This window comes from Lingula anatina, chromosome 5 (genome assembly GCF_051362555.1).
Source record: "Lingula anatina isolate TDL-2025a chromosome 5, LinAna3.0, whole genome shotgun sequence".
Lineage (NCBI taxonomy): Eukaryota > Metazoa > Brachiopoda > Lingulata > Lingulida > Lingulidae > Lingula > Lingula anatina.
The window spans coordinates 24,066,801-24,091,142 of record NC_141771.1 but is presented as its reverse complement, the minus strand read 5'-3'; the positions used below and the strand labels follow the sequence as shown (position 1 = coordinate 24,091,142).

The window sequence follows — 24,342 nt, the reverse complement described above, 5'->3', positions numbered from 1 at the left end:
AAGAGGGGTATCACGTAAAAAAAAGTCTAAAAAGGCAAATGTGCACCTTCATGCTGTACATAAATCTCAGATACATAGTAAGTAATCACTAAGTACATAGTAATGAATCTCAGATACATACATACTAAGTAAGCCGAGTAAATGGAAGAAAAAGTGCTATGGGCTTTATAAATTTTATTCTTGAAGCACCCGGTGGCCCTTAAATATCTTGCCGGCCTCTCCGACCAACCAGTACAATTTTTAACGGGTTTTCAGGAGTGGAGGCAAATTTCTGGGACTTCCGGAATATGGCCAATTTTTTTTTACATTGCCGTGCATCTATTTTTTTCTATTCAAAGTTGAGAAAAATTTTGGTGGTTGTGGTTTACGTTAACATTACTTAACGCGTTTCAAATCCTACACTATGTCAATATTACATTAAAATCAGCTTCTGGTCCAAAATAAGTTACATACACATTCTACATTTAACCCATCATTTCTAAGCTACATATGACGGAAAAAAAATGCAAAATAAAATATGAGAGTTAAAACCTCCTTTAATCCTTTAAGGCTACAAGTGCCCTGTAAGCTAAACTGGGGTACTTCGTTTTCTTTCAAATACTTTAACAAAATGCAGAACAGAATACTTGCAGGCATGGCTCTATTTCATAATACGGAGTGCTGAGTAAACACAATACAATTGCATCACGAAACAACAGAATGCATTATTCTTTACGGTTTGCCCTCTGCTATGGTGAGGTTAGCTAAAATGAATAAGCAGTCAGCAGATTTCTCTCTACCTAGTTGATCAAGAAAGGAAAGTAAATATTGCACACTGCATACTGCATAATAATATTGTTACACTTGATAATAATGACGTAAAATTAAAATAAATTTTAAAGAAACCAACCTATAATACAAGTGCCAGTTATTTGAACCCGGGGGGGGGGGGGGGTGGGGGGGGGTGGGGGGGGGGTGTCTTGCACGCAAAGCGAGACCAACAGGGTTCTAGTCCTATAAAATGAGCTTTGTGTGAGCAGAATGTAAATGTGTCACCAGATCAGGTCAGGTCAGTGTCAGATTATAATAAATAAACGCCGTGTTTTTTTTTTCTCTAAATGGAAAGGGAAGAAACAGGGCACACATTTAAGGCTTTCCATGAATAACGTCTGTCAGAAAAAAAAAAAAAATATATATATATATATATATAACATTGCACTCATTGAAGAATACTGAATAAGTTTATCTCTATGTTACTGTTTTCTCTGTAAGTAAGCGTAAGTAAGCACCGAAAGACCAGGTAGTAAAAAAATCCTTGACAATATTTGACTCAAAGAGTTCACTGCAAAGGTACTGAAGTACCATCGCCAGCTTTCTACACTTGTACCTTTACAAAGAGACAGTCAGATATGGCAGAAGCACTAGCTAGCAGCAGATATTTTAATACCTGCTGCTATTGCTTCTGCCATATCTGTTAAAATAGGCCTATATGACGGCAATATGCATTTTCACCTGCCAGACCTGTAGCGTTTCCTGAGTGCAAACAACAAAGCAGGCTAATAGATATTATATTTATCACATCAAGCAAGTATATTTCGAACATTATAGTGAAGTTGATTCTAGTGCAGACTTTAATACCCAAACATACAAAAAACGCACTGACTTCTGGATAACTGCCAATTTCAAACTATGTCAAGATAGCATTAAAGAAGGTTGAGGGGCGGTTTGGTACATCAGGAGGGGGGGGGGGGTTTGAGTCGCAGTGTCTATGCGTTACATGTATTAGCTCAGCAGGAAGTGGTTTACGTAGATAAAAGTTACTTACAATCCCACACTTTGTCACTTTTACATAAAATCAGAATCCCAAATTAGTTTAACATACAGTATCTACGAGTCATCAATTATTTTTTAGACCAAAGGTAATGGAAAATACAAAATAAAATGCAACAGTTAATTTTTCCCATTCCCTCAATGCTAAGAGCGCTTATCATTCAGGAATATGTTGGGTGTTTTCTTTCACAAACCTTTACACAAAGCAAAACAGAAATACTAGAGGATACCTTTAAACGTGAGCTTAGAGTAAACATAATTAATACACCTGCGTCACCAGACAAGAAACTGCATTGTTCTTTATGTGATAGATACAATACGAGTCGCCGAGCTGTACGTGAAATATTACGAGTGTATTGGCGAGCCGCAGGCGAGACAATACACGAGTAATTTTCACGTACAGCTCGACGACGAGTGTTGTATCTGGCTTAAACCACGGCCTCTGATTGGCTACTACACTAGTAGTGCAACAGACCGTGGAACGCACTCGTACATGAGGTGCTTGTATGTCGCATACAGCACGGCCGAGTCTTTTGTTCTACGCGCTAGCCGTGGTTTAAGGTCTACTAGATGCTATAGTGAGGTCACTTAGAAATAAGCAGTAGGCGCAACTCTCTTTACTTCAAGTAGGAGAATGAAGCAGAGAAAACATTACACGCTGCATTAAGCAAGCATTGTGTTAATAAACGATGCAAAAAGAAAAAAAGAAACATTAATTCAAAATCACTTTATTATACAGTCTTTTAATTTGGGAGGTTTATTTCACACAGAGCGAGTCAAACTGGGATTCTAGTTCTATAAAATGAGCTGAGAATTAGTACATTACAACTGCACCAACAGACATTAAAAAATGTTTAATATCATGGCAGTTGATAGGGTCATGTCGGCGTCAGGTTATAAACTATTGCGATGTGAATGGTATACGAGGAAAGTTTATATTTATACATTTAGTAATAAAGATGGTTAAGTATTATTGGTACCTTCTTTTCAGAAACAATTGTAAATAAAATTGAAATATACGGTAATAAAGAGGGCTATATAGAATGTCGGCACTTTTATGTAGTAAATAAAACTCAAATTAAAGATTAATAAAGCAGTACATCAGTACCTTCATGTAGTTCAAATATATAGTAATAAAGACGCTGTGCACACTAAGTAAATTCCATAAATGAATGTCGGACAGCATTGGCCATCAACCCTGCTGGCCAGCTGGTGGTGGCAGAACAGTGGTACAAAGTTTAGAGATTCCAATATTTACAGTAAATACTGATCCCATTGTACACTGATGAAAATATATCAAACTGCTGATGTTTGTAAAGAATTTGTGTCATCACTGATAATGAGGATAGGTTGTAGATGTAGGACAGCTGTGATAGCAGAGTGGAAGACTATATATATATATATATATATATATATATATATATATATATATATATATATATATATATGACAGTCTGAATAATGATAATTCATTTGGATCAAACTGAGTCATATATGGAAGTGTTCTGTTCACACATACTTGATGGAAGTCAAAAGTAAACAAAAAATGCCTTGGCATCTTTTGTGTGTGTGTATTTTTCTCTACCTTTGAACAATTCTAAATAAGGGAACAAACCAAATGACTCTTTGTACGAAATGCATTTGCCAGAAAAACTGGTATACAACGTACATTATTATAGAGTTAAAATGAATGTACACTTGTTACGAGGACAACGCAGTTTTAGGTACCTTCATGTTGTAAATAAAACTCAAATATATAATAATAAAGATGAGTCAATGAAAGAAAAATAATGATGTGGGTTTTTATAGCATTTTATTTGTGAAAATGACTTTTCAGTTCTTTGGACAGACTGAACACAATTTAAGAGGTTCAGAAACATTTTCATCATGCTCAGAGGTGGCCTCAGCGGATAATACGGCTCATGAGGTACCAGTTGGTTTGCAAAGCGTGTATAATTTTATGGTGAATGTTATATCATATTAAACTTACAGGACTGGCAAACGTAATCAAGTTTTAAAACATTTGATGGGGATGACTTTTGAAGATTTTTAAAGAAAAAGCTTTACATTGATAAAACAAGGTAAACAGGGGTGCTTTTACTGTTTTCTTTAACATACTTACACAAAAAGCAGAAAAGCCACCGCAAGTAAAAAACAAAACAACTGTGTCAGCAAACAACAGACTGCATTGTTCTACATCTATATCTACTGCTCTTTGCTGTGGTGAGGTCATCTTGAATAGATAAAGAGTTGACCGATTTCTCTCTACCTAATAGATCAATAAACCAAAGTAATCAGACGCCGTGTTTTTCTTTATCTTTGTACAGTTCTAAAAGAGAACAGAAGAAAGAGGACACACATTTAAGGCTTTGTATGAAAAAAACCCTGCCAGAAAAACTGATATATAGCATTGCGCTATTTGCAGAATACTCATTAACCGGTGGTATATATTTAGGTTGCTGTTGTGATCTTTGTAAATAAGCGCTACAGAGCCAAGAAGTAAAAAGGAATCCTTGGCACAATATGACTCAGTGACTCCTCAGCAAAGATACTTAAACCAGCTTTCTACACTTGTACAGTTCCAAATAGAAAGTAAGATATGGCAGAAGCATTAGTAGCAGCTATTACAGATAACTTCTTAATGTAGCATCTGTTGTGACGAGTATGAGGACCCTCGTGTGACAAGATCGCACAAAATTGCTTACTGGTCGAAATTCATGGTCCATAAAAAAAACTCCAGACGGCCGATTTTAGGTTCGTTTGAAATTTAAGAGCCGTTCGAAATTCATGGCACATTACTGAATGTATTTATATATGATGGCCCAAAGATAAGTTTTGTGTGGTGTTTTGGTTTTGTATTTTTGTATAGTTCGCTCTTGCTCTAGACCTATCCATTTTGGATTTTTTTGTGTGGCCTGCTTAAGGCACTGAAAAAAAAAAAAAAAAAAGAAAGAGGGGGAACGCTGCCATTTGGCACGGTTTAGAACTATTATTCAACAGGTCAAAATTCTAATTTCAAGAGGGGACCATTGGTGTAATATTTTTTTCAGAAAACCTGATCCCCCCAAATCTGCCTCTGTACTGCAAAACCGCTTTCTGTTACAAGAAATAAAAACCAAGCTTGCTCTCTTCTATAATACACAATGCCATGCTTACAATCTATATACATGTTTAAAAATAAAATATATGAACATACCAGAGTTCTGAGAGAAAATTATGGAGTGAAGGAAAAGTGAGAATTCACTGCTCGTTTTTGGACATAAAAATTTGAAATATTAACTAATTTCAGCAAACTTAAAAGGAACACAATTGGCTCATGTTAAAGTATTTTTCTCATGCAAATCTTCCACCTACTTTGCTCTTTGTTACTAGAAGTCAGAAATACTCAAAATCGAGCTGTAAAAAAGTTCACAATCCTCCTAAATGAAAAAGTCATTTCCCCAAAAAAGTACATTCAATTGCAATTGTTAGCCTTTCAATAAATTTTTCTTAAATTAAATCCACCAAACATTTATAAACATAGAAGTAAAACATTCTGTCAATTTATTGCAATATTGCAATAAATTTATACAACAGACAAAAAATTGCTAATTTTCACATTTTTATTTGATCTACTGTTGATGTGACATAATATGACAACATTTTACTATGAATATTGAAATTATATATGAAGAAATTAGAATTCCACTTTTCATAAGTTTAATCTTCTGCAATGGCAGGATTTATAGAATAAGTATAAAACAACCACTGTTTACACAGAAAAATATACCAACCACTACAGCCAGTGTTTGAATAAGGAAACAACTATACATATTGTCACTGAGTGAAGTGAAGTGTCACAAAAATTCTTCAAATAGACTGAAAATAAATGATAAGTAAAATTAAGGCAGTAAAATTGATCAATTTTGGTACAAAAAATAGTGAATCCAGTGGTTTATCGACCGCAAGACTATGTCCCCTATGAAGGTCACTTAGGGGAGAGGGTCACTATGGGGGTGGGTAACCAGGGGGGAGGGGGGGTCACAAAAACTGTAGGCTACAAATAACCACATTTATAAATAACTTTTACACTGATATTACATTTAATTCAAATTCAGTTTTGGTCTCACAAAAATTCGTTCAATTTGAAGTAAAAGGTTTTTGTCAGTAATGAGCATCAGCTTTCATACTATGAAATACACTGCAAGTCCCAATATTGGACTTGTTTAAAAAAATAGTGACTGTCAATATCCATATTTCTATGTATCCAGGTCAGGATATCCATGTATCCAAGCCATTTTATATCCATGTCAGGATATCCATATATCTAGGTTAGGATATCAAGGTATCCAAGTCAATGTATCCAAGCTATTATATATCCATGTCAGAATATCCATCTATCCAGGTTAGGATATCCATCTATCCATGTCAATATATCCATGTATCCAGGTTAGGACATCCATGTATCCAAGTCAATATATCCAAGTATCCAGATCAGTATATACAATATAAGCCTTGCCTGGAGAATTCTATACGTCATAGATACTGGGTAGAATTACTTCAACAGGCAACAGTCAATGAACATGTGCTTTCTGTGTTAGGTGTTTCTGATACTCAAAGCTTGCTCAAGTTCTATTCTTCTTTGCTGTACCTGAAAAACATTGGATAAAATATTTAGCTCAACTTGACCCTGGCAAAACTAAAAAAAATAATAATAAATAGACTACCTCAATTCAAAAAGTAAAAAGATAGCTGCACTACCATAAAACACATACAAATTCAGTAATAGTGTTACAAACTGATATAATACATGGACAGTAAGTATTTCACCATCACTATGTACAATTAAATATATTGTGTGTACATTATTAGGCGCATGCTTGAGGGATTGGCAGAGTAAGAGCCCACTCAACTTGCCATAGGTTATGACCCCATTCCCACAGATTTTAGATTGATCTATCTGTGTGTGGGGTCTCACTAGATTACTGTCAGCTTAGCCGGCTTAAATGTCTGTCCCATCTCATAAAATATGTAAGGGGTAATTAACTGATGTGCGCGCTCGGCTGACAGCAATTTAGCGTGAACCCCCAGGGAGTTAGGTCGAAATGGATGGATCGATCTAAATATCTGGGAATGCACTCAATCAAACACCTTAAGTATTGGGCCATGTCACCAAGCACTCACCTTGCCATAAAAGTATCTACAGACGGCCTCCTGTGCCCAGGGTTGGTAGTAGTAATTGGTGTGTCTCTCCTCCTCTGGGTTACCTGCCACATCTGTCATTGTCTGGAACATACACGCACGCATACATTAACAAACGGTGTCATACATTTAAGTATAGCATCATGAATATACACAAACATACACTGATGACTTCATGAAGAGTAGTTATATCATCTATAGGTTGAGAAATGTAACACTCTGCGTGCACATACATGCATGCACACACACACACACCGTGTGATACAGGATAAATTACCTTCAGATCTCGGGTCTGGGAGACCAGCCAGTTGTTTATAAACTCCTGTGGATCCTTGGCAAAGCTGAGTAGGAACTCTCTGTTGGTTTTCAGCTGGTTGATGGTTTCTACAGTCTCATGGATCTGAAATGACGAGACACTTTACTAAATACACCATAGAAGTCCAATAGAATGAGTCCAATAAAGAGTCCATTATGATTACTGCAGATAGAATGTCCTAGGAGAGTCTCATAAATGGTACCATAGAGTCATATCTGATTCCCACAGAGTCCCATACTAAATTTCAGTATGAGATTTCAAGAACTTTGTAACAATCAATGCCCCCCAAAATGCCTTTGATTATTGATGCAAAAGTTTGACACAGATGGAAAGGGAGGGGGGGAGCATAATGGCAGTTTTCTATTCTTCTCTACTTGGTCAGAAAGACACTTTTTATAACACCATCAGCCTCGTTCCCCTCACGATGATGGTTTCTTTAGTTAGACAGTGAAACATTGGAGTGGAGATAACATCTATTTGAATTTTAGCTGTAGCTTGAAGAAACTACCAATGTTGTCTACAGAAATAGCAAGAAATTGAAGTCACAGCATTGTGATTATATAAAAGATGTATAGAGGAACAATACACAAGCCTCTGCCTACCTTATCATTGAGTTGTTGTATTTCTTGTTGGCTCTGAGAGGAGAGCAAGAAGGACTGCATCTGTTCCTTCAGGGTGTCATCCTGAAACAGATAGCACTTTTTTTATTTCATCCACACATTACCTAGCTTGCTAATAGAGGAATTTTCTATCTAAACGACAAAGACAAATAGGACCATATCACAAATGCCACCCCAGGAGTAACAAGTGGGAGGAGGAGCATTAAGGTTTAACATCAGGTAAGGTACTCACTCCCTTGAACAAACACGTTAAAATACCACAATGCGAGCAAAAATCACTGACAGCTTTCAGTGGTGAACTAGTCCATGTGAGATCTTAGACTGAACAAATTTTACACTGGTAAACTAATATTTATGCATATTTTTCATATGAAGATAAAACTGTCCAAGTACTCACCACCTCCACATCAATATCATAACAGGCTGTTTTCTTGGCAGCATCTGGACCTTCCACTCTGAAATATCACAATATAAACACATGATAGTAATAGAGATTTAAATAATTATCCACGTAGAAACAGAAAAATGGAAAAGCATAATGTGCTCTATACTTAAGTACTATCCCTCCCAGTATGTTCTATTGCAATCAGGGTGGCTAGGTTGGGGACAGCATGGAGAATTTTCACTGTTTTATTTTTTTTTTAATAATTAGTTTTGTCAAAGGAGACAATCACTAAAATTTAGGAAAGGTTGAAAAATAGTCTAAAATGTCAGAGTTGAAAAATAATCTAAAATGTCAGATCTAAAGTACAGCACAGTTAATACATATCTACCAAATAGACACACATATTAATAAATAAATTCCTGGTTATATTCAAACAATATTTTGAAATGATCCCAATTATATAAAGAGTGGAGACAAAACCATGCAAAAACCACAGAAAATAGTGTGACCAAGATACTAGAATATCAAATTCTTTCAAAAACTATTTCTTAATCTAAGCATCAGAAATTGAAAACATACATGACCAGCAAATATTGGAGTACATGAAATTTCCATGCATAGCTAGGAAGTGCAAAACTTAAAGAATTTAGTAAGTATCAAACAAGCTAGTGTGAGTTATAAATGGGCAAATAAAATGAATTAATGCAAAGCAAGCAAAAGTAATAGGTTAATTTCATGACAAGGAAAGCTAAACAATGAGCGACAACTGCTGTTGTTAACACATACTGCCATCATTGTATTAACACATTTTGTTTTTCTTAACTAAAATGGTATTTTACAAAAATTCAGTAATTAAAAAAAAAAAAAAAAAGAAAAAAGACACACTTCACACTGACTTCTCATTAAAACAGATTTAAAAATAAAATTATAAGTGTATAAATCTTATCAAAATGTTCCCAAAATCCATTAAAAGATAAAAATCAAACTCCTTGAATTTGAGCACTGCAAAAAGACTAAATAAAACTGAAGTCTATAAAAGGCACAGGTAACAATTTTGGTTTTAATACAGTCAGTTTTCTGACTCAATCACTTTACAGGACTAAAATATTTATGACACCAAATCAAAATTTGAAACTTGTAAAACATAATTTAATTTTTAAAACATAATTTTAATTTTCTCAAATTTTTAGCTGTTTAATGACCCAAATCTGCCATCAAGGCTTAAAATGCCCAGATAAGATGGTGATAAAATGGGTGATAAAAGATATTTAAAGACAAAGTTTCAAATAACAGTAAAACTGCCACTGAACAATATAAGAAATTTAGAAATTTGAACCCAAAATGGCCACCTGTGCGTGCTAAGGTTTGCCACCACTTACTTGGTACTGCCTGAAGCTGGGGAGTGGAGGCTAGAAGGAAACGGAAAACACATTCTCAAACATTGACGCCTGTTATTACAATATAATCCAAATTGGGGCACATTAAGGAGCTTTATATCACATTCTGTGGTATGATAAAACTTGGTGTAAGGGGGGTCCACTTTCCAACCACTGACATGATAGTGTGAAATCTAATGACATAAATTCTGTTTTTTTTTTTAAGTTTGTTTTATTTTAATGGAGCCAAACACAAGTCTTCTTTTTTCTTATTAAAATTGCTTTGCTTGTATTTTTGGGGAAATGCTGTTCAATTAAATCACAATAAATCACAATCAAGAACACTTGTGAAAAAGACCTTTAAAGAACTACCACAATGAAGGGAGACACTGAAATATAGCACAGCTTGAATAAAAAATAAATTTATACACAAATGAACGGTATTTTTATCAAAAGAAAATTATCCAACTATTTAACTGGTGACTATTATTACAGCTATGTAACTATGGCAACTCTTAATAAGACTGATATTTAACAGTCACCGAAATACTGACAAAACTGAAATTGTTAGTGAAGCAATAAAAGCAGCAACTGAATATAAAAGCTGCATTTTACAGTGGGTACAATACAGTTATGGACATTGCATTTTCTATAAATTAAGAGCTTGTTTTATAAATATTATTATAATAATTGCCAGTATATACTAATGAAGCTTTTAAGTATTTTTCTTATCAACCTACAGAATAAACAAAGCTTTGTAGGTATATATGCAATTTTGATATAGGGAAGCACTTAAATACAATAGAAAACAATATGGGCAGTTATCATTGCCATCCAAACAACTGTTTTGGCATTAAACAATGCATAAAAAATAATGCAAATGAAAAATGTCAAACTGAAATTGACAATCTTAATCAATGGCATTGCCTTTGATATGTGACCTAATTTGATGCCTAAGACATGTGACCTAGTTACTGATGACCTAATTAGAAGATGACCTAGTTACTGATGACCTAATTAGAATATGACCTAATTAGAATCTGACCTAGATACTTACAGAATCACATGGTTGATAACAATAGGGTCAGGAGGCATGAGCAGGGCGTGCAGTCTCTGGGGTATCTCTGAAAACTTCATCCTCTGACACTGAAAGATCTGGAAAAGTTCACATGGAAATAAAAATTTTGTCTGAGTCAAAAGGAGAAAAAATTACAGCAAATTATTCAGAAATTCACTTTGACAGATCAATGAAGTAGTGCTGAGTGCATTTTTCTTCTAAGGAAAAAAAAGTCAAATTAAATTCATTCAGTACTTAATTGCTAAATTAAACAAATGCTCTTTTTTTCTCTCTGACAACCATTTTGTTACACAGATACACACATTAATGATGGCACACATGCTTACACCCATATATACACAAACATGCATGCCCATGCACGATCATGCACGTACTGTACCTGGTGCAGATAATTGTCACAGTTAATGTACTTTCTCTCTCTCTCACACACACACACATGCACAGTACTGGGTGCAGATATTTGTCACAGTTAATGTACTCTCTCTCACGCACACACACACACACATGTACATTACCTGATGCAGATACTTGTCACAGTTAATATACTCTTTCTCATCTCTCTCTCTCTCTCAGAAACACACACACACACACGCACATGTACAGTACCTGGTGCAGATATTTGTCACAGTTAATGTATTCTCTCTCATGTTTGTCCTGCAGTTTGTGTGTCTTAATATACTGCCACAGAGCATTGATGATAACTGGTCTTGTCTGTGTGTGGACACCCAATAGTCTGGCTAGTCTGGGGTCTAACTTAAACTGCATGGGCTGAAATAATAACAATATATATATCTATATTATATGATAATAACTGGTCTTGTTTGTGTGTGGACACCTAATAGTCTGGCTAGTCTGGGGTCTAACTTAAACTGCATGGGCTGAAATGATAACAATATATATCTATATTATATGATAATAACTGGTCTTGTTTGTGTGTGGACACCTAATAGTCTGGCTAGTCTGGGGTCTAACTTAAACTGCATGGGCTGAAATAATAACAATATATATCTATATTATATGATATTAACTAGTGCAGTGTGCGTGTGTGGTCAAGGGTTCCTTTCTGTTTGTTTTTTTTATATGTATGTTTTTAAATTTAGAGTTCAGATTTTTATATTACAAATGAAGACTGATTTTCATACTTGTAGCCAATTGGCAACAGATCTGGGCCCGGTTGCACCAACCGGTCGTAAGTGAGGCGTAGCAGTTGCGCCGGCGTAAACCGGGCGCAAAATGCTACGCCCGAGAAAAGCCAGTTGCACCAAACTGGAATAGTGTTTACGTCGGTCTTAACTTAGTCGTAAATTTACGCCTGCTAGCTAGGTGGAGTAAGTCGGTCGTAGCTCGTTTTGCACTATGGCTAGGCTGGCACAGAGAGAGTTTGATGACAATTATCGTAGTTAACGTAGATTATGTGGATTGTTATTTGTTTGTTTCTTACGCAAAACTTCCGTCTGTATAGTTTGGTTTTTAAAAAAAACTAATTATATATACATTTTATATCATTCATATTTTACTATATAAACATAGAGACGAAAGCTTAAAATATCAACATTTTGAGCTCATATAATATGTATTAGGTCTCTTGTATTTCTCAATCTCCAAGATGTAAGCTGGATTGAATTAAATGATACCTCACGGTGTAACCTTAGATAAAAAAAAGGTCATGAAATTGTCGGCACTGTTGTAAAATTATAAAAAGAAAGCAATGCTGGCTTTTTTGCATTATTTTCAGACTCAAAAGTTTCGATAACAAATGTGAAGGTGTTCAAATCCATTAATAGAAATACGTACTGCCTCCAACGCGTTTTTCTCATTTACAACAGCATACTATAATACCATACATAGCCTACTATAATAATATTTTGATTCGATATATTTACGATTTTATTGCTATATATCCAAGGCAACAGCAAAGTTAACGTATTTTAACGTTCTTATTTCTAAATCTAAATGGAATAATGTAGCTTATGAATTTCTCCGTCACTGAAATGCTGCTTTTGTGTTTATTTATGTCATCATTCCATTATGACTGTAGCTGAGAACTCCTCATTTGCCCAATTATACCATTCACGTATTGTTGGCCAGTGACGCAACGGAGCGTTACACGGGCGTAGTTGCGACGATCAGTTTTTGTCTTGGTGCAACGGACGTAAGCAGGGAGAGTAAACCTGGCTGGCGCACGGACGCCAGGCGTTGCGGTTTACGACAGTCGTAGCCGAGTAAATTTACGCCCTGTTGGTGCAACCGGGCCCAGGTGTCCAGTCCATTAACCTGGTGAAAGGTCTCAAATGACTAATACTTATACAAAACATACCTGGTAATCCAGCATTAGGAGCACCGTGCACTTGACATTCTTGTCTCCAGTTCTCTTCACTTGGAAACCATCAGTCTCATTAGTGGTGGGGGTCCTATGCCACTAAAATAACATTATGACAATCGATTCATTAGACTTGAGCATGTTTTTTATTTTTTAATTTTTAAATATTTTAATATTTGCTTTGAGGTGATGTATTCAGAACTGATTTAAAAATCACCAAGTTACGTAATTCCCCAGAGAAAACCCAAGCCTGATTTGTACAGCTGAGGTAATAGAAATCATCTGAGCTAGGCTGCCAATGTGACACTGACCAAGGCCAGAAAATGTGCAAGAGCTCCCCTTTGTATATACACATTTTTAATATTAATGTTCTCTCCACAACATAAAATAAACAACAAATGACAAAAATAAATACTTCCTTAAAATTCATTAGGACACTATACAATACCTACCTCTACCAAATGATTATCTGGACCATACAAATCTTTGTCCAGCTCTATCACCAAACTTTTGAAGAAAGTGGAGAACTTCCTCTTGGCTTGAGGAGGGTTGGTAGTCTTGGAAATACTCTAGAGAAAAACAATAACTGACCTTTGAATTCTTTGAAAAATGAAAGTATCATATTTTTTTGAGATTATAAAATTAACAGAAGAACAGATACTTTGGAATTATAAATAAATAAACAAATTAATAAATAAATAATGTTCACAAATGCTGTTGCAGTAAGTGTCTCACTGTTATTAAAGAAATAAAAAATAAATTTAAAAACTTGATATTATATATTATATAAAAAAGAGGAGAAGTAAATAATTTCTAAACAGAATAAATCAACTATATCAATTTTATTCCTCACATAGCTCTCTCTTTCCTTAGCTTCTTTCTCATTAAATCTATATCTATTGCACTTTCTAAATTATTTGAAGGGGGTCCACGGATACAAAGCTCACACCCCAGGGGGTTTCAGACCTGCTAAAGGGCCCCTGGAAAATTTTGTTTTTTTAGTGGGCAAGCAGTGCCTTTTGTTACTGTTTAAAACTATGATTCATCCAGTCAAAATTCTAATTTCAAGAGGGGGCCATTGGCGTAATTTTTTTCCCAGAAATTGAAGGGGGAGGTGGGGTGTGTGTCAGGACCCACCACTGGTCAATATAAACAGAGTACTTACATCCTCAAGCAGCCGTCCCTCTATCCTGAGCTCCCAGGAAGGTATCGTCTCTTCACCCTCCTCTTCAACTTTAGAAGGGTAGAATGTGTTGGAGATGAAGATACGCAGCTTACGCTTTTGCTGGAAGAACAGAATAAAACCCAACTACACACACTGGACAAAAGAAGTGTCACCCCTACTGAGCCAATACTATGGGGGAGATAAATGACTGTGGAATGATATGCTCCTGGTATCATTTTATTAACATCAAATTTCACAAAAAATCACAAAATGAGAACAAAATATACATTCTACCAAAATATGCAGTTTCAAGTCCAAAATTAGTACTTAGTGGCATAGCCACGTGACCTAATAATAGGTGCCAGTCTACGAAGCAAGGTTTCATATAATTGTCTGATGCGTTCAGGGCTTATGCTGGCCCAAGCATGAAACACTGAGTATAAGAGTTTCTCTGCTGGTTAGACGGGCATTTGTAAAAAGTTTTGACATATTATTCCACACATTTTCTATTATGTTTGCATCCGGACTCTGGGCAGACCATATCACCCTGTGAATGTCCTGTTGGTCAAACCAATAATCAACTGCTCTGGGCCTGTGACAAGGAGCATTGTCATCCTGGTGAACAAATGGATAATTCCTGTCACCAAACATGTTAGTAATAGATGGTAGCAAGCCTGACTCCAAAACATCGATATGTTTCTAGTGATTCATGTTTCCATTAACCACTATCGATTCGCCCAAGCCATGGATGCTGATGCAGCCCCACACCATGATGAATATGCTGCTCCGGGTTCAAAAATTCAGTGCATGTGGTTCAAATGCTTTACCAGCAGTTTGCCAGCATAGTACCTGCCTGTCATCAGAGGTCAGACCAAAGCGACACTCATCAGTAAAATATATAGGACCAATTGTCATGAACTGTCCAGTTCCAGATCCTGTAGACCCTAGTATACTCTACGTTGCATGTTTTGTAACGATATAAGAGGTTTCAGTCTTGCCACCCTGCTGTACACTCTCTGAGCATGTAACCGACGCCTAGCAATTTTTACAGACACATTCTTATGTGTGAAATTGTTCCACTGTGTTGTCAACTGACAAGCAGTGTCGAACTTTGACAACCTGGACATCAAAATCAGTCGTCGGTCTTCACGGCCAGTATTTTTTCTTGGACGACCCATCAGAGGCAATTTGTCTCTTGATCCAGTGTTTCTATACCGAGACCAGACCCTCTGCACGGTTCTGACTGAACAATTCAATTGTATCGATATTCTGACAATGCTTATATTCCGCCTCTTCAGGTTAATAACTTGCACCTATAACCGTTAGATAATTGCCTGTATCTTGCCATATTGGAGGAAGACAGGAATAACATTTGCTGTACATGTACAAGACCAACAATACAATTCAATGGTATAGCGTTTTATACGCATTAGTCACATTATAAGTAGACCAGGCATTATAAGTACCCAAGATCTGCCTACTTTTATTACTCTGAGTTATGGGGTGACACTTCTTTTGTCCAGTGTGTGTAGACAACAAAGCTAACAAATGAACAGACACATAACAATGAAAAAACTAATTCAATTAACATACACAGGTGAAACCTAGTTAACTATAAACAGACAAATGTTGTAGATGGAGATAAGCCGCTACTGAAAGAAAAATAGAACAAATTTATAAGAATATAAATAATTTAAACTAGAAAAACCCTCAGAGCCCAGATCTCCTACATGTGTAAGAGGTCAGGTCACTTTACAGCTGATCAGTTTTCTTTCTATACACTGATTAGGTCACCAACCAATGTCTTCCATTGTTTAGATTTTGGTCAATTTACTTAGCATAACTGGAAGTGGTCATGCCACAGCTTGAAAATAATATGTCAAAGACCTAATATTATCGCTACTTGTGTCTCAGTGGTAACTTGTATCCTCTCGGAAATCAAATCATTAGTGAAAATATAATCAAAATCTGAATACAAAAAAGAAAAAAAAACCTAACCTGCTTTTCGGTGGTAATAGAGTATATGGAGATAGAGAGGGCTAGGTCATGCCATATCAACTCATCCAGAGACAAATCACAGCAGATCACAGCACCTCAACCGCATAAAGTAAGCCTACTGGTATAATAAGGATGGATAAACTACATGTAGATAAATAACAAAAAGCTCACATAGCGTGATACAAAATTGAAATGGGCAACTGCCTCCTTTTAAGTCTTTCTGGTATTGCAAGGTACACAGTGTTCCCTATAATATTTCCATATATAAAGTCACACAGGAAGCACCTGTCACCTGAACAGGGGCATACTGGGTTCTTTCTTTCACATATAGCAGAACAGAAATCATATGTACACGCTTTGTTGAACTTATTTCTTTAACCCGAGCTTAGAGGAAACACAATACATCTGTGTCGCCAAACAAGAGACTTCATTATTATTTCAGTCTGCTCTTTGCCACAGTGAGGTCAGCTTATGAAATAGACAATTAACTTATTACAAACTGCATAAAACAGGTATTATGTGTAACAATAACAAAACAAAAATAAAGAAACTTTTTTCAAAAGCGCCCTTTATTAAATACTAGTGTCAGCCACTTATACTGGAGAGGTCTCTTTCAAACAAAGCCAAACATAATTGGCTCCATTTGTAAAAAATAAGCTTAAGAGTAAGCTTCATACATCTGCCCCACCTGACAACATAAACTGAGTCGTAACCCAGCAGATGCTTGGGTTAGGTCAGCGTCAGGTTATAAACAGACGCAATAGTTTTCTCTACTTTGGAGCAGTTGTAAAAGAGAGAAGGAGAAACAGGACACATATTTCAGGGAATGCACAAATCTAAAGTGATTTGAGAGAAAAAACTGACATGACAGTAAGCCAGTTAAAGTAAACACTGAGGTATTAGTGTCATCAAAGCTGCAGCGCCAGGATAAAAATAGGAAAATAATATTTCGTTGACACTTCTTAAAATTGAGTGATTCAATCCCAAAGGCACCACAACCAGCTTTCTACACCTTGTAAACTAACAAAGAGACAATCAGATATGGCACAAGCAGCAAATATCAAAGAGAATACATTGACATGTAGCATCTGTCTGGGAGAGTATAAGGATCCCCGTGTGCTGCCTTGCTACCATACATTTTGCTATGGTTGTATATCTGACTATGCCCAAAGATCTCTTACTCCAAACCAGACATTTACTTGTCCAATTTGTAGAGAAGAGACCCAGATTCCAGCTGGTGGACTAAATCAACTGAAAAAGAACTTGGTCTTTGGCAAGGCCAAGGATGTCATAACCCAGCAGCAAGTAGACAAACCGGCATTAGAAGAGGAACAGACCAATGCAGCAGCAGTGACACAGGTCATTGCAAAGACGACCACCCGTTGCGGGAAACATCCTAATAAAGAAGTAAAATACTATTGTGAAGATGACGATACTGTTATATGTGGCCAGTGTATAGTAACAGAACATAGTGGACATCGCATTTCATCAGTTGACAAAGTTGCAGAAATCAACAGAGAAAACCTCCAAGGCGATTTAGCTAAAACCATGAAGACTACAAACAGGTTTAAAGCTGCAGTTGCCAAGGAAACAGCCAATAAAATAGAGGACTCTCGTATCAGGGAAGTCATTATCAATGAGATTGAAAACCAAGCGCAGCAAATTGTTCTGCTGCTTAATGAGAGAAAAGAAATACTGATATCTGAAGTGAATGCCGCTTACGACGTCAGAAAGAAGCAGAATGAGGCAAACAAGGACATTCTTGAACTCCACCATGGCTCCTTGCAAGGTGCCTGTGACTTTGCCCAACAACTGGTTACAAATGGCACTGACTCTGATATCATGGTTCATGCAAAAGCTTTGAGAGACAGATTGAAAATAATGGAGCAAACCCATCTCCCAACTCCAGACACACCAGCACAAATATCCTACAGTCCTGGTGAGATATTTGCTGAAGGACTGGAAGCCATGTTAGGGCAGGTGGCGGTGCAGCCACAAACTCCATTGGCCGGAACGTATCCAAGGTCTCCACCACATTCTCCCGGACTGGAAGCCATGTTTGGACAGGTGACAGTACAGACACAACCTCCATTAGCTGGACAGGGAACAATTCCAACATCAGCACCCTGCTCTCCTGATTTCTTGGAGAATGCAAAATGTGTAAATTCTTTCAATGCTAAGCTGAAAGATGATAGAGTAATGTACATATCCGGGCTAGCCACAGATGGAGAGAAAGTGTTTGTTGTGGATAATGGAGATGAAAGAACAAAAACATTCACGCCTACTGGCGAGTTTAAATTTGACATTAAACCTAACAGACCGTTTGATGTGGCCGTGTCCCAGACTGGTCGCCTGTATATCACATCATGGGCTGACAAATGTGTGAAAGTCTTCTCCACCAAAGGTCAGCAGGTGACAACCATGGGCCAGGAGAAGCCATGTGGCATTACAGTGAACAGACAGGGTCATGTGATGGTTTGTGACATGGAAAAGAAAGCCATCTTCACATTCCATGCAGACAGTGGACAGTTCATGAACACTATTCCACTCAGTATGTGTGCAGGCCCAATGCACATCGCAGTGAACGGTTTGAATGATAACATTGTGATATCAGATCGGGATAACCACTGTGTACATGTGCTGTCACCTAGTGGTGATCAGCTGTACCAGTATGGCACACGAGGCAGTGGTGTTGGTCAGCTAAGGGAACCACATGGAGTGTGTACAGACAGCTACGGTCACATCTTCGTTGCTGATTTTCTTAACCACAGGGTAGTGGCACTGAGTCCACAGGGACAGTTTATCAGATACATTGCCACTCAGTCTGATGGGTTGAAGCGTCCAACAGCGTTAGCCATCAACCCTGGCAGCCAACTGGTGGTAGCAGAACAGTGGGGCAAGGTTAAGACATTTCAGTACTTACAGTAAATACTGATCACTTTGTACAATGGTGAAAATATATCTAACTGCTGTTCAAACTTTGTGTTATCACCGATAATGAGGATGGGTTGTAGAAACCAGAACGTGAGGTGTAGTTTGTGTCATGGACAGCTGTTATAGCAGAGTGGAGGAAAAACTTTATTCAATTTAATATATCATAATACTGTTTACAATTATACATGTATCCATACTGAAACTGATACAATCTTTAAAACAAGGCATCAAAGCTGTCACATGGACTATAAGAAAAACTGGTACATTACTACAAGTTGGTTCAAAATGATGCATCTATTTTTTTTTATTTTATTCGTTTTATTTATTTTTTATTATTAAATTTTCTTTGGTTAAAATTATATTTCTTTTGAAAGGAAAATTCAATATTTTTTTCAGACTCATCTTACAGACATGGTGCAAGTTTTTACAAAACAACTTATACCATGAATCTCTTGTTGTATGAAACACAGGTTGCAATGATGTTTTTTTTTTTTTTTTTTTTTTTTTTATAGAACTTATTTTGTTTCATTTTTGCATGTGCATTCTCAGTATTATAGTTATGCTTCCCACATATTACACCAAATGAGGCCTTTAAAATTTTTTTTTTCACATGTAAAAAATCAATCCAATTTTATAATAATTAATATTTTATTATCAAATAGTCTGAAAACAGTTAAATGCTGATTAAAAGTTGTGTTGAATTGGGGAATAATTTCATGCGATTGATAGAAGTTGATACTGCAGTCAAAAATAGACACAAACAGAAATCAAATGTACATGCTTTGTTGAACTTATTTCTTTAACCTGAGCTTAGTGGAAACATAATACTACTGTGTCATGAAACATCAAGCTGCATTATTCCTTTCAATCTTCTCTTTGCCAGGTCAGCTTAAGAAATAAACCGTAAATTATATTTCTCTGCCTAGTAGATCAAAAAAGGATAGTAAATACAGTACATTGCATTGCATATTGCATGTATCACATTAAAAACATGCAATTTAAGTTTATAATGCATAATTATAGATAGGAAAACTTTCATCAAAAAGGCCATGATAACCGGGGAGATTTATTTCACACAAACCAAGAACAAAAATACATAATTATATCTGATCGATGGCTCTATTTCTATAACCTGAGCTTAAGAGTTAATACAATACGACTTGATCGATCACCAGTCAATACACAATGGGTGCTCATATTGACCTGACAGTTGCTATGGTCAGGTCAGCGTCAGGTCATAAACAGACGGCATATTTTCCTCTACCTTGAGCAGTTCTATAAGGGACAAGAAGAAAAAAAGGCACTTTTTAGGGATTGCATTGAAATCATCTTGACAATAGGCCAGTCACTGGGTAGGCCAAGTCATACGTGTTATTAATAAGTGTTATCAGTGCAAGGAAGTAAATAGGGAATTGAAACCCTTTGACTGAGTGATTCAATCAATAACTTTTCTATATAACTTGTACCATTAAAAAAGACATTCAGAAATGGCAGAAGCCCCAGCAGCAGCTTTCACAGATAAACTTTTGACATGTAGCATCTGTCTGGAAGAGTATGAGGATCCCCGTGTGCTGCCTTGCTACCATACATTTTGCTATGGTTGTATATCTGACCATGCTACACGGACCACAAATCAAGACAGGACATTTCAGTGCCCCCTTTGTAGAGAAGAGATACATTTCACTAGAGAGGGACTTGTGAAACTGAAAAAAGATTTCCGTGTTCACACAACAAAAGAGCTTCTGAGTCAGAGACAGAAGCAGGAAGTATCATCTCCAAGTGAAGAAACTGATGTTAAAAGTGTGACACAGGGCATTGCACTGATGACCATCAGTTGTGAGATACATGCTAATAATGAATTGAAATTTTACTGTGAAGATGACGATACTGTTATATGTTGTGAATGTATAATAACAGAACACAGTGGGCATCGTATTTCATCAGTTCAGCAAGTTGCAGAAGGCAACAGAGATAAAATTAAAGTTGCTCTTGTGAAAACCATGAAAACATTCAACAGGTTTAAAGAGGCAGTTGCCATGGAAACAGTCAGTGAATCAAGGGACTCTCAAATCAGGGTAGCCACTGTCGAAAACATCCAAAAACAATCTCAGAGCATGCGCAACTTAATTGACCAGAGGGAAGCGATATTGATATCAGAAGTGAATTCTGCTTATGATGTCAGAAAGAAGCAGAATGAGGCCAACAAGGACATACTTGAACTTCACCATGGCTCCTTGCACAGTGCCTGTGACTTTGCCCAGGAACTTATCACTAATGGCGCTGACTCTGATGTCATGGTTCATGCAAAACCTCTAATAGAAAGATTGGCATTAATGGAGAAAACACCTGTACCAACTCCAGACACACCAGCACAGATATCCTACAGCCCTGGTAAGATATCTGTGACCAGAATGATAGCCATGTTAGGACAGGTGACAGTAGAGTCACAATCTGTATTAGCTGGACAGGGAACAAACCCAAGTTCTGCACTGCATACTCCTGTTTTCTTACGGAAGGCAAGGTATGTACATGCCTTCAGTGCTCAGCTGAAAGATGACAAAGCAAGAATGTTCGTAACTGGATTGGCCATTGATGAGCAATATACATATGCTGTGGATTCATATTATTTTTTGGTAATGAGAGGGAATGACAGAACAAAATTGTTCACACATAATGGAGAATTTAAGTTTGACATTAAAGTAAACAATCCATTTCATGTGGCAGTGTCACAAACTGGTCACATGTATATAACATCACGGGGTGACAGATGTGTCCAAGTGTACTCCACCAGAGGTCAGCAGGTGACAACCATGGGCCAGAGCCACCTCAAGGATCCACGGGGTATTACGCTGAACAGACAAGGTCATGTGATGGTTTGTGACGTGGAAAAGAGGTCCATCTTCACATTCCATGCAGACAATGGACAGCTCCTGAACACTATTCCACTCAATATGTGTGAAAACCCAGAGTTCATCACAGTGAACAGTGTGAATGATAACATTGTGATATCAGACAATTATGAACACTGTGTACATGTGCTGTCACCTACTGGTGATTGGCTGTGCCAGTATGGCAGCACAGAGGGTAGTGGTGATGGTCAGCTGGCTGTACCATGTGGAGTGTGCACAGACAGCTATGGTCACATCCTCATTGCTGACAGTGATAACCACAGAATAGTGGCACTGAGTCCACAGGGAGAGCTTATCAGATACATTGCTACTAAAAATGATGGGTTGAAGCATCCTGCAGCATTAGCCATCAACCCTGCTGGCCAGCTTGTGGTAGCAGAGGCAGAGGGACAAATTAAGACATTTAAGTACTTACAATAAATGCAGCTGATACTGAACTCTGATAAAATATATTGAACAATTATACTTATGTTTTGATGCAGTTCATCTGTTGACCATGTATCTACAGAAAATTAAAGCTATACTAACAAATAGTAACACATACTGAAACTTTTTGTTGCTAATGGAAGGTTCGATGAGGGAGAATTCACCACAGAAATAGTCAGTGTTATTGCCTTTACAATAGGCAGTGTACATTTTATGAGTCTGATAGAGAAGATACAGGTACTAGACTACAGTAAACTGTACTCTGATATATACACAAACCAATATCATGTAATTTGAAGAAAAATGAGCCACTGACCCCCTACCAAAATGATGCAATTAAAGATTCTACCAACCCTTCTCAACCAAATATGGCAGGATGATAAAGGCACTGTATATACTGAAAATATTAATGAAATTGAGATAAAAAACCTAATGCTTACCTTAGTGAAAATGAAGTAAGTCATACACAGGATACTATTATTGATATATCTAATAAGGTGGCAACCATCTTACTGAACACTGCAAAAGAGACTCTTGGCTTGAAACCCTCAAATAAATCAAAATCACAAAAACAGGAATGGTTTTAACAAGACTGTCTAAGAACTAGCAAACTGTTCAGGAAATGCCAGAGGGCCTTTGAGAAAACTAAAACTAAGGAACTTTAAGATGAGGTGTAAGCAAGCAAGCAGATCTGATGAAAAAATTGAGAAGTTGAATGAGCACAGACATGAGAGAATTTTGGAAACTGCTAAGTAAGGAGAATGAAACAAAAACTGCAAAATTTAATATCAATTTCTTTTTTTTTTTTCTAAATAAATAAACTATTGCAATATTCCAATTTTGTATGTTTATATGTTTATATAATATCAACGTTATTGCCATTTTTTTTTCATAAGATCGGCTTGGTGTTTTTTAAGATATCTGGTCATTGTGGACTTGTATCTCTTTTTTGCATTAAGCACCTCATCAGGGTGATTTAAAAGGATGATTCAATTTTATTATTATTTTTTGTTAAAACAGTATTTGTTTTGAAAGGATAACATTTCTTCATAGACCCATCTTACAGAACATGGAACATGCGGAAAAATCTTTTTTTTTCCTCAAAATGGAAAGTTTCGCAAAGGTAGCGCAGTCTATCAGGTATGTAATAATGATAGATTTAAACTGATATCTGCATATCAGGTGACCAAGGTGACTGATTACTCATAAATAATAATTCCTCCAGGTCTTGAATCTTTCACAGGCAGATTTCATTGACCATACTGATAGTCATAGCACACATGATATTGCTTGTGTAAAGCATTTGATAGCAAAGATATTTGAGGTTACATAGACTTATTTATTCCATGTGGAAGTAAAATCATCAAGGGACCGGGCCTCAGAGGCCCGGGTTCCAGGAAATGGGACTAACTTTTGGAAAAGTTAATTTCTACATATGTTGTAAATTATTTCAAAACTAATTATTAATCCATTGATGGGGTATAAGTTGCTTGAAGATTACATGAAAGGACCAGGCTCAAAACCTCATGCGAATGAAGAGAGAGCAAAAGATACATGGGTCCGGGCCTGCGAGGCCCCTGAAAGGTGATTGAGGGTTAATGAATTTATTTCTTAAACCTGAGCCTAGAGTTAAGATAATACTACCACACCTCCAAACAACAGACTGCATTATTCTTTATGGTCTGATCTTTGCTATGGTGAGGTCAGCATCAGAAATAATCAGTCAACATATTTCCCTCTACCTCAAATATATAAATGAAGTAAGGTAAACTTTATTAAACACTGCATATTGTTAAGTATTATGCTAAATGATGGAAAATAAAAA

The 24,342-nt window shown here is 36.6% G+C and overlaps 2 protein-coding genes across 19 annotated transcripts in view; one reads left to right on the top strand and one right to left on the bottom strand.

Moving 5' to 3' along the window:
• Nucleotides 1–5,397: 5,397 nt before the first annotated feature.
• Nucleotides 5,398–24,342, bottom strand: part of LOC106173882 (SWI/SNF-related matrix-associated actin-dependent regulator of chromatin subfamily D member 1) — a 54,065-nt gene continuing 35,120 nt past the window's right edge. For 17 of the 18 annotated variants that reach the window (XM_087013965.1, XM_087013968.1, XM_087013967.1 and 14 more), the window contains 11 exons: nucleotides 14,251–14,370; nucleotides 13,538–13,654; nucleotides 13,083–13,184; nucleotides 11,372–11,533; nucleotides 10,745–10,842; nucleotides 9,691–9,720; nucleotides 8,324–8,381; nucleotides 7,909–7,989; nucleotides 7,268–7,390; nucleotides 6,973–7,074; nucleotides 5,398–6,439 (listed from right to left, as the gene is read on the bottom strand). In XM_087013965.1, coding sequence (XP_086870091.1) covers nucleotides 6,386–6,439; nucleotides 6,973–7,074; nucleotides 7,268–7,390; nucleotides 7,909–7,989; nucleotides 8,324–8,381; nucleotides 9,691–9,720; nucleotides 10,745–10,842; nucleotides 11,372–11,533; nucleotides 13,083–13,184; nucleotides 13,538–13,654; nucleotides 14,251–14,370 — 1,047 coding nt within the window. In that variant the 3' untranslated portion in view covers nucleotides 5,398–6,385. The remainder of the gene's footprint in view (nucleotides 6,440–6,972; nucleotides 7,075–7,267; nucleotides 7,391–7,908; nucleotides 7,990–8,323; nucleotides 8,382–9,690; nucleotides 9,721–10,744; nucleotides 10,843–11,371; nucleotides 11,534–13,082; nucleotides 13,185–13,537; nucleotides 13,655–14,250; nucleotides 14,371–24,342) is intronic. The other variant, XM_087013972.1, reaches the window with a different exon arrangement.
• LOC147761958 (uncharacterized) lies at nucleotides 16,794–23,492 on the top strand. Its single transcript, XM_087013140.1, has 2 exons — nucleotides 16,794–19,173; nucleotides 20,658–23,492. Exons 1-2 carry the CDS (start codon nucleotides 17,290–17,292, stop codon nucleotides 22,509–22,511), a joined length of 3,738 nt encoding a protein of 1,245 aa, XP_086869266.1. The 5' UTR covers nucleotides 16,794–17,289; the 3' UTR covers nucleotides 22,512–23,492.

Bases quoted from the DNA above. Each gene is read 5' to 3' on its own strand.
- LOC147761958 (XM_087013140.1), top strand. From the start codon at position 17,290: ATGGCACAAGCAGCAAATATCAAAGAGAATACATTGACATGTAGCATC. The intron at 19,174-20,657 runs TAAATACTGATC...TACCATTAAAAA, and splicing joins AGACATTTCAGTACTTACAG to AGACATTCAGAAATGGCAGA.